The sequence below is a fragment of the Brachycentrus maculatus genome, unplaced genomic scaffold (assembly GCF_059751285.1).
Source record: "Brachycentrus maculatus isolate JH-2025_06_01 unplaced genomic scaffold, ASM5975128v1 h1tg000450l, whole genome shotgun sequence".
Taxonomy (NCBI): Eukaryota; Metazoa; Arthropoda; class Insecta; order Trichoptera; family Brachycentridae; genus Brachycentrus; species Brachycentrus maculatus.
This window is the reverse complement of record NW_028281197.1, coordinates 5,001-15,980: the sequence shown is the minus strand read 5'-3', so window position 1 is coordinate 15,980 and position 10,980 is coordinate 5,001. Positions and strand designations below refer to the sequence as shown.

Here is a 10,980-nt window from a genome sequence, read left to right as displayed (position 1 = left end):
AGGCCACGCCTTTGTGGGATCTTTTTTTTAATGTTATTTGTTTTAGTTGTACTTGTAATAATATATAATTGTGAAATGCAAAAGGATTTAAAATAAAGAAAAAAAAATCTTTTCTCTGGTAGCGATACTCAAGAGTGAATCTACAGTTATTTCACCTCTAGTTGTTCTGTTAACTAACTAACTAACTAACCATCACGCCGCTTCACTGCAGGGGTAGGCAGAGAGAATAGAGCGCCACACCACTCTGTCCTTGCAAACATTATTCGCCTCTTCCACGTTTATGCATCTCCTCATACATACCCGCCGATTGTTACGACTCCTAACCTGACCACTTTCAAGTATTTGACATACCTGATCGTGCCATGTTTTTTTCGGTCTTCCTCTGCTTCTTTTCCCACTAACATTCGCCTCATAAATTTGTTTTACCGTTCTTTCGTCACTCATTCGTTCCACATGTCCAAACCATCTCAACACACCTTTCTTAATTTTATCGATAATGCTTATCTCAGCTTTGCATTCCTTCCTTATTTCACTATTCGCACATCTATCATACATCGTTTTGTCGCACATTCTTCTGAGAGATCGCATTTCGAATGCATTCAGTCTACTTTCATCCTTCTTTTGCCAACTCCATGTTTCACTTTCATACATTAGAGTTGGAACCAGGACTCCGTTGTGCACTGCCAGTTTAGCTTCCACTGATAAGTTTTTATTTGCTATAACTGATTTCAGTCTTTATCAATCTTTCCATCCCTAGAAAACATACTACCCAAATACACGTTGTTATGTTAATCAGAGGTTAAATAAATATGAACATAAATAAAATAAATATGTATAAATATATATTATATAAATATGTATTAAGTACAATAAATATGAGCGGATAAGTATGTTAAAATTGTAATCAGTCAGTGAGTTTTCAGATCTTAGTGCGGAAAGGTGAACACAGTTCAGCATCTGACGTTGATTGAACAGGAAAATCTGACAAATCACATAATCTATTGTTGTGATTCTTGACAAGTCTAAAAAAGACAACCAAGGTAAACTTTGTTTTATCATATTCATCATATGCTAAGCTGTGGTTGCTTTTGAAAATTGTAAAAAAAATATTAAAAAACAACGAGCCATTTTATACGTTTTATTCATTTCGAAGGGGTCCATTTCGACAGTATTTACTTCAAAAATACCCAGACTTCCATGTTATTTTCATCTATGTTGAGTTGTCCGCCTCCGTAGTGTAATGGTCAGCATGCTCAGCTACCGTTTTGGAGGTCCCGGGTTCGATTCCCAGGGGGGTCAAATAAATTTAAGTGATATTTTCACTCTAAAATTTATTTAATATTACCCTGGACTGGTACATGAAGCGGAGGGCTGATCACCTTTCCTTCATGTGTTAATGATCAAGATAACACTCCGTTTATATGATGCAGTGCCCTATGCACCATTGAGGTGTGGATAAGGGGTTGAATTAATGAATGTTGAGTTGTCAAAAAACGTGTCGCAACGTGTTTCCGGTTATAGATCGGAGAGTTTTCATATCAGAGATTTGAAGTAGAGATTCTGATCTAGAAGTATCTGCTCTTGCCTCAATCCCAAAAGTGGCTTTTGATCGAACACATGTTTTGTACATCTTTATTTTACTTTCCATTTGCATGTGTTTGTGACTCGACACTGAGAATATGAGACATCCGGATATAGCTGCAGTCTTGTTGATTTGTTTTAGAGTCTCACCATAGAGATCACCGTTGCTACTAACGTCAACTCCAAGATACTTAAATCCATCAACTGTTCAACGGTTCTGTTATTTACAACTAATTTGCATCTTACTGGATTCTTTGATATGGTCATACTTTTAGTTTTGTCAATTGATATCATCATGTTATACTTTTTATAATAAAGAAGAAAATATTATTTTTATCAATTCTTCTTCTTCTTCTTGGTGTTGGTCTTGTGGCCTGTTTTTAAGAGGGATTAGCCTCCTGCGATGTCGATTCCCAGCTGTCGATGCAGCTGTTTGGTGGACTGCCGTGTTGTCGTCTACTTTGGGATTGGCCGTACAGTGCGATGTGGGGGAGTCTGGATGATTCCATTCTCCTCACATGCGCATACCATTGTCTCCTTCGTTGCCTTCCCCACCTAACGACATCTTCGATCTCGCATATATCCCTGATCCTGGCGTTTCTTATTCTACCTCGAAGACTCTTGCCTGATACGCTTCTTAGAGATTTCATTTATGACACTCTGATTATTATTTTTTATAATCTTTATAAAGAAGATTATTTTAATGAATTAATAATGATTTATTGCAGTGAGAGATGAGGACCATTGCGCTTCTTTTGGTGGTTGAATTAATGATCTTAGAGGTTCAGGGACGAATCACAGCTCCTGACATCTACGCGTTGGCTACATATTCAAGATGTGAGTTTTAAACATCTCGTTGAATTTATTTTTTTGACATCTCAACATAGATGAAGAAGAATATGGAATTCTGGGCATTAACTGGTCCCTGAAGCGCGGGATCACCTTGCCTTGCGTCAATACGATGCAGTGTCCTATACACCATTATGTGCGGATATGGGTAAGAAGATACTTGTGAAGCATGAAATGTCAATTATAATCGTGACAAATACTAATTAACTAACCGATACGCTGCTTCCCCATAGGGGTAGGCAGAGAGAACAAACACTACTCTACACCGCTCTGCATTCGCAAACATTCCTCGCCTCTACATTCATGCATCCTTTCATACTTACCCACTCCTGTCCTAACCACATTCAAGTATTTCAAATACTTGATCATACCAACTTTTCTTCGGTCATCATCTGCTCCTGTTTTCAACAACATTCGCCCCATTAATTTGTTTTATCGTTAAAAAGACTTCTTTAAAGTATTTGAAATACTTGATCGTACCAAGCTTTCATCGATCTTCTTCAGCTTCTAACTTCTCACCACATTCGCCTTTTATATATGTTTCAATGTTTTTCTCCACTTATTTGATTCACATGTCTAAACCATCTCAACACACCTTTCTCAATTTTATCGATAATCCTTATCTCAGCCTTGCATTATTTTCTTATGTCGACATTTGAACATCTATCATAAATCGTTTTGCCACACTCTACTTTCATCCTTCTTTTGTTAATTCAATGCATTACTTTCATACATAATGGTGGTGGCTGAATGGAGCCGTGTCGTAGCGCAACACGTTACGATGCGAGCATTCGTATAGTCAGTATAGCGAGCAGGGCTAGCTATAACTCCATCCATTGGAGTTATGACGTTACGTTACGACGAAATGCTCCGGTCAGTCCCCACCTTAAGAGTTAGTACCCATGGGTATTACATGGTATGAAAGGGAGGATAGTAGCGACGTCACGGGGCTGCATATCTGTACTCGTTGCATATCCGTACAAGCTGGTGAAGCGCAGGTTTACGAGCCTCTCGAAAGTGAACGTTTTTTTTATTATTATTGGATACTATTAATTTATTTTTTATGTTTTTCGTAGGTGAGAATCTTAAGAAGGTATTGGGGTATCAATACGAACAGATGGTAGAAATGAAAAGGGAACCAGATATGTCTCTTGTAACGCTCAGTCTTCTCACGCCGAAAAATCAAGTAAGTTTTAATAGATTACTCTTACTTAAGAAGAAGATTCAAAATATTTTTTAATTTTATCAATGGGTGTTCCTCAGGGAAATTTTTATGTCCACTTATATTTTCCGTTGAAAGGTTGAAACATTTTTATTTTACATCTCAACATAGATGAAGAAGAATATGGAAGTTTAGGCATTTATGGGACTTCGACCGCCGACCGCCATAGGCTGGTTTGATCACTTAAACTTTACACATGCGTAACATTCACCAATTCTACCCATGATTGAACAACCACACTACTCAAGCTTTTTAATAAGCAGGAACTCTTTCAAAACTATAATTAAAATGTAACTTTGTTTTAAAATCACTATAAATACTTTATGATAACTAAATTAAAATGTCTACCGGTTTCGAAAGCTTTTGCAGACAGTTGGTAGAATTCCATTTTAAATTTTTGGCTAATACATCTTAAATTAATAAGGTTATTGGATTGAATTCTACTTTTATTGACATATACATGATAATATGTGACGCATTTAGTCTTATTAAAACATTATAAAACATTGATAATGTCTTAATAAGACGAAACGCGTCACATATTATCATATATATACATATCGTAGTCGTACAGGAGAAAGTGACCAACTGACTAAACGTAAAATGTTCAGGAGGGCCATTTAAGTCACTTTTGCTTGGCAAGAAAATAAACACCATTGCAGTTAGTCATTTTCAACGAGTCAATATATTATACTTCAAAGTTTAAAATCATTTGGGATTTTTTTCAGGGCAATATTAAGCTAGTAAGATAAAAAGTAGTCAATGATAACGTTTTTGTAAACAAATGCACTTGGTCACGTTCTCCTGCATTATAACGATATATATAAATATAAGTAGAATTCAATCCAATAACCGAGTTTAATTTTGGATTAATTACCCAAAAACTCCTAGATATGTAGAAATATTGATCAATCTCGTGATACAGCACATGTGATGACTGTAGTTCACAACAGTCATCTAGCCAACATTCAAGCTAAAATCCCATTCAAACCATGGTACTGGAACTTATTTTTGTCTAGATCCTCCATCTTGATGTTATGTCGCTTTAGGTCTGGGCACTGCTCACTGCCTGTGCATCTATATAAGATGATGTGTGTTACATCACCAGATTGCAAATGTGGACAGGATATAAGGGATGCAAACCATACGTGCTTTCAGTGGCCGCTCACAACACAGAAGGAGAAGTTTCTAAATAGCTTAAAACGGGCAGGAATCCAACTCCCCACCCAAGTATCCACCCTTCTTTTTAAACGTAATTCAAGAATCGCGGGCATTATTTCTAAAATGATAAAGCTAGGCGCATTTTCTCCTTCCTGCTAAATCTATTATTTTATACCATACCCTTTTTTTATCTCTGAATGTTTTTTAATAGTTTTATAACATAAATGTGGAATTGTTTAATTGACTTTTTTTAACGTAACTATTTTTGGTAATGTAATGTAATGACTATTATTGTTAATGTAACTATTGTTTATTATATTTTTTTTATATGTAAAGCTGTACAATTCCCGAACAAATAAAATAAAATAAATTTAAACTATGAAATTTAGTATTGATTGTTATAATTATATTATATTATTTTATGTTTGAAAATAAAAATAATACTTGACAGTGGCAGAAACATCTTTTCACTGGGCGACTGCCAAATAAATAATAATAAATAAAATAAAAACAGTCATCTACGTCGAAATGAGGAAAGCTTTTATTTAAGCAAAGACTCTTTTTATTTGTATTCGGACCCACCTAAAATGTAAAGTTACTGATTGTTTTAAATAAAATTGTACGTATTTCAATTGCAGACCAAATATCCGCTGATGAACGGAACAGCCGTGTTGGAAGACTTAAATTTCGACAAGAATCTTTCATTAGTTTTCCTCGTTCACGGTGTAACGACCGATCATACATCAATGTATTATACACAATTTCCCAGAGCCGTTATCCTTGCAGGGGGAAGAAATATTATTTACGTGGACGCAAATGCCTTACTCGGATCAATAAATGTAGTAAAGTCCTTGACGTACATTCAGTTCATTTGTGAACTTTGTGAATGGTAAGTTATATTGAAAAGAATGAGAGATTTCTTATATATATACATATATATATATATATATATATATATATATATATATATATATATATATATATATATATATATATATATATATATATATATATATATATATATATATATATATATAATATATATATATATATATATTTATATCTATATATTTATATAAATATATATATATATATATATATATATATATATATATATATATATATATATATATATATATATATATATATATATATATATATATATATATATATATATATATATATATATATATATATATATATATATATATATATATATATATATATATATATATATATATATATATATATATATATATATATATATATATATATATATATATATATATATATATATATATATTTATATATATATATATATATATATGTGTGTGTGTGAGTGTATGATCCAATTTCGAAACACTAGAGACATCTATAGGTGACACGAAATTCTAGTGACATAGTGTTTCGAAATCGGATCATATATTTATAGAACTTGTGAAGTGTGATTGTCAATCATGGGTAGAATTGGTGAAGGTTACACGTGTGTAAAGTTTAAGTGATCAAACTAGCCTATGACGGTCGTAAGTCCCGTAAATGCCCAGACTTCCAATTCTTCTCTACATATATTTCCATTTATTCCATCGTTGTTAAGATGCCTAAAATAGTATATAAAAATACTCCCATACTTGAAATAATCCAGATTTGTCAAGTATTTTGACACACTCAAAATGTTGTAAAGGTGGAATTCAGATCGAAGGATTACCCTTAGATTCTCAATGTGATAATTCAGTATAAATCACTGTAAAAAAACAACCTTTAATTATATATTTCCTTATTCAATAAAAAAACAACGAAAATGTTAACTAAATCATGACATTCATCTTTAAACTAAATATATACTTAAAACACTAATACAATACAAATATTAATTTCCGTGTTCGATAATGGTGGTATTAAAAACGAATATATTTAAATTATTTTAATAACTAAATAACTGACTAAATCATCACGCCACTTCTCCGCAGGGGCGGGCAGAGCGAAAAGAAAGCCACATCAATCTTTTTTTGAAAACAATCTTCGCCTCTTCCACATTCATGCATCCCCTCATACACACTATATTCATAGATTTCTGACCTGACCCCACCCATTTATTTGAAATACTTCAAGCCAAGTTTTTCTCGGTCTTTCTCTGCTTCTATTACCAACCGCATTCCCCTCATATATTTGTTTTGCTTTTCTTTCTTCACTTATTTGATTCGCACGCCCAAACCATCTTTTCACATCTTCCTTACTTTTACCGAAAATTCTTATCTTTGCCTTGCATTCTTTCCTTGTATTACCATTCGGATATCTATCATACAACGTTATGCCTCACATTCGTCTGAGGGAACGCATTTCAACCGTATTCAGTTATCTTTTACATTTGCAATCTAAATTTGTTTTTTTTTCTAAATAAATTTCGATAAGTGAATCACTGCACTTAAAAATGGATAAATATTAATAAATATTACTGTTCGCCTCCGTAGTGTAATGGTCAGCACGCTCGGCTGGAGGTCCCGGGCTCGATTCCCAGTGGGCGGTCAAATAAATATAAGTGATTTATTCACTGTAATATTTATTCAATATTTCCCTGGACTGGTACCTGAAGCGGAGGGCTGATCACCTTTCCTTCATGTGCAAATGATCAAGATAACACTTCGTTTATATGAAGCAGTGCCCTATGCACCAAACATTATTTAATGGATGCCTAATTTTCTATATTATATTACATTATTTAATTATTTATACTATATTAAATATTACCATAAAGTTATATTAAATATTACCATAAAGCGGAAGCTAAACTGGCAGTGCACAACGGAGTCCTGGTTCCGAATCTAATGTATGGAAGTGAAACATGGAGTTGGCAAAAGAAGGATGAAAGTAGACTAAATGCAGTCGAAATGCGATCTCTCAGAAGAATGTGCGACAAAACGATGTATGATAGATGTACGAATAGCGAAATAAGGAAGGAATGCAAAGCTGAGATAAGCATTATCGATAAAATTAAGAAAGGTGTGTTGAGATGGTTTGGACATGTAGAACGAATGAGTGAGGAAAGAACGGTAAAACAAAATTATGAGGTGAATGTTAGTGGGAAAAGAAGCAGAGGAAGACCGAGAAAAACATGGCATGATCAGGTATGCCAAATACTTGAATGTGGTCAGGTTAGGAGTCGTAACAATCGGCGGGTATGTATGAGGAGATGCATGAACGTGGAAGAGGCAAAGAATGTTTGCAAAGGACAGAGTGGTGTGGCGCTCTGTTCTCTCTGCCTACCCCTGCGGGGAAGCGGCGTGATGGTTAGTTAGTTAGTTAGTTACCATAAAGTGACTGCCATATCAATTGATGAAACTATTTTTTCCAGCTGGAATTGATCCTCAAAAAATTCATCTCGTTGGTTCTAGTGGTGGCGTTACAACCACCGCATATGCCAGCAAATTATTCAATTCCTTATCAGGATTCAAATTAGGAAGAATTACAGGACTCGATCCAGCCGCTCCTTGCTTGTTCAACAGTACATCGGAACATATACTCCAGGCCGCTGATGCACATTTTGTGGATATTATCCACACGGCTATGGGTACTCTCGGACAGACTGAACTGAATGGTTGGTACAATTACTCATGTGCAAATGACTTGTTAGATTAAAAGCTCCCAACTGAATTCCTAGATCTGGTTCAGCAGCATCTAGGCTTCTTGATTGACCAATCTTTCAAGGCAAATAAGAATAATAATAATAATAAAAATAACTCTTTATTCCAGCTTGACTAAGTGGTGGGTGCAATTCTTAGTCAGCCATATATGTTTTACAACATTTCTTTTTATACAATGAAATTAAAAATAATAAACAAATAAGAGCGTGAAAGAAAATAATAATTATAATAATAAATTTGGAGAGATGTAGATGAACATTAGCTCTCTGGCAAACGCAGCACTGTGCTCCAGTGCCGCCACATGTCCAGCCCCATCTGTGCTCCACAAGCCACTTTACGATGAGGTTGGAGCTCTTCATCAGCCTCTCCCGGAAGCCTGCCACTCGGTGCCTTAACAGGCCATCCCAGTGTGGTAGGCGTGCTGTGGCAAACACTCGCGCTTAAGTGTCGGGGTAACTTCATTAAAGCTCTGTAACCGTTATTATGGCATATTTTCATGTTCTTTAAGCTTCGTTGTGTAACCTTGCACCATAGCTCGCTGCCGTACTGCTGCGTACACAACACTTGATATAGTCTATTTTTTACCTGCGCGGAGCAGTGGGCAAAGCGGCGTGTCAGCATATTGGACCGCACGCAATGAGCACGATACTGGCGCTTGATGTCCTCATCATCCGCATAGTTCTCCTGTAGGATATGTCCCAAATACGAATTAAGAAGTGAAAATTACTTGAAAAATGCCATACAAAATTGCATCCCGATTTTATTTGTGAATTTACAATTCATTAATTACTTTAAATTTTCCTTCTTCTTCTAACTTGTCATTTTTGTAGTCTGTTGCTCAGGTTGAAGATCCTTCTGTCACCAGCAACGTCATCTAGGTCAGTGTTCCGCAAACTTTTTCTATTTAAGGTACACATTCCAAATTAAGAAATTTCAGAGGTGCATATTTACCATATTATGGGAACATATTTGACTTATTGTGTTGAATGCGAAATGTAAATAATGTTATAATTAAAATTTGGAGCAATTGTGTTATTTTCATAAAAGTAGACTTTTTCCGCGGCACACCAACTAATCACCACGGTACACCAGTGTGCCACGGCACACACTTTGCGGAACACTGATCTAGGTCATGCCCTCGAATTATGTTTTCTTTCTGCAGCATCCATGAATTCTTTGGTCTTCCTCTAGATGTCCTTCGAGGAAGATCCACAGCGATTGTCTGGTTATCTCAACATATATGATGAAGAATATGAATGTCTATGTATTTAAAGGACCAGTAATAAGCTGATCACTTTACACACTGTAATATTCTCCATTCTATCCATGAGACCCACATATCACACGTCATGAGATTTATGATATAATTAGGAGTTCCTAAAGTTTGAGCAGTGTGGTTGACAACCATGGGAAGAATTGTGAATATGCACAAAATGATCACTTAAGTAGTCTATGATGATAGGTCTTATGATCGGTCTAGTGCATGTTTAACCTCGGCTCGTAAGGCATGTCTGTGCTGAAACCTTTAGTGCATGTTGGTCTTCGGGTCGACCAAAAATCACAAAAACATTTTGTGTAGTTATAACCATTTATAAATGGTGCTTTGGTGGTGAAGGGTGGTATTGTTTGCAAGCTGTGGTAGTGATTGTCCTGACGAAAAGACGGGTACTTCTCGAAACCAGTAGACATGAAAATCTCGGTGAGTGGTTAAATACTAATATTATTAACATTTTTGTAAAAAAATAAATAAGTACTTATGATAAGATTTATACCCAGACTTCCATATTCTTCTTCAGCTATGTTGAGATGTCAAATTACAAAAATATCTGGAGAACACACTGAATTTGATGTATTCTATCTTCGCTCATTCGATTCACATGCCTAAACCATATCAATACACCTGTCTTAATGAAACTCAAAATCGATTAAAATGTATTTTTTTCATATATTTTCAGCACACGTGGATTTTTTCCCAAATGGAGGAGTCAAGCAGAAAGATGGAGTTGATTCATTTGATAATCACGAACGGGCTTGGAAATATTTTGGTGAATCCTTATTGTACCCTAAGAACTTCATTGGAGTGAAGTGTCCCGACTGGGAGACCTTTCAGAAAGGAGACTGCGTCTACAATGAACGAGAGTATATAGGATATGACACGTCTTCTGAATCTCGTGGGATGTTTTTCCTCAGGACGAACGGATCGGAGTTATATGGTTTGGGAGAAGATGGTACTCGACCCGAAGATTCTAAATAAATACATATCAACAAAATACATATACATATCAAAAACACAAGTCGAAACGATTTTTGGGTCTGACTTCTGCATATGAAATTTTGTTTTTTCCTATGTTACAAATAAAGAAAACAGAAAACAGTATTTCTAGTCAAAATTTGCTCTAGATAAATTTTCGAATTTCAAGAAGAAAAAAAGTTTTTTTAATAATATTACTTTAATTATGATTAACAATGTTGTTGCTTAAAATCAATGTCTTTTTAATTCAAGAATTGTGGTAAAAATTGCATATATAT

At 34.8% G+C, this 10,980-nt stretch overlaps 1 protein-coding gene across 1 annotated transcript; it reads left to right on the top strand.

Annotated features, from left to right (window-relative positions):
* Nucleotides 1-932: 932 nt before the first annotated feature.
* LOC148302468 (pancreatic lipase-related protein 2-like) lies at nt 933-10,705 on the top strand. Its single transcript, XM_088271563.1, has 6 exons — nt 933-1,040; nt 2,310-2,418; nt 3,507-3,616; nt 5,452-5,702; nt 8,203-8,405; nt 10,407-10,705. Exons 2-6 carry the CDS (start codon nt 2,316-2,318, stop codon nt 10,703-10,705), a joined length of 966 nt encoding a protein of 321 aa, XP_088127689.1. The 5' UTR covers nt 933-1,040; nt 2,310-2,315.
* The last annotated feature ends 275 nt before the right edge of the window (nt 10,706-10,980 follow it).

Coding starts and splice junctions, on each gene's coding strand:
- LOC148302468 (XM_088271563.1), top strand. CDS start 2,316: ATGAGGACCATTGCGCTTCTTTTGGTGGTTGAATTAATGATCTTAGAG. Junction 2,419..3,506: donor GTTGGCTACATATTCAAGAT/GTGAGTTTTAAA, acceptor TGTTTTTCGTAG/GTGAGAATCTTAAGAAGGTA. Junction 5,703..8,202: donor ATTTGTGAACTTTGTGAATG/GTAAGTTATATT, acceptor CGTTGGTTCTAG/TGGTGGCGTTACAACCACCG.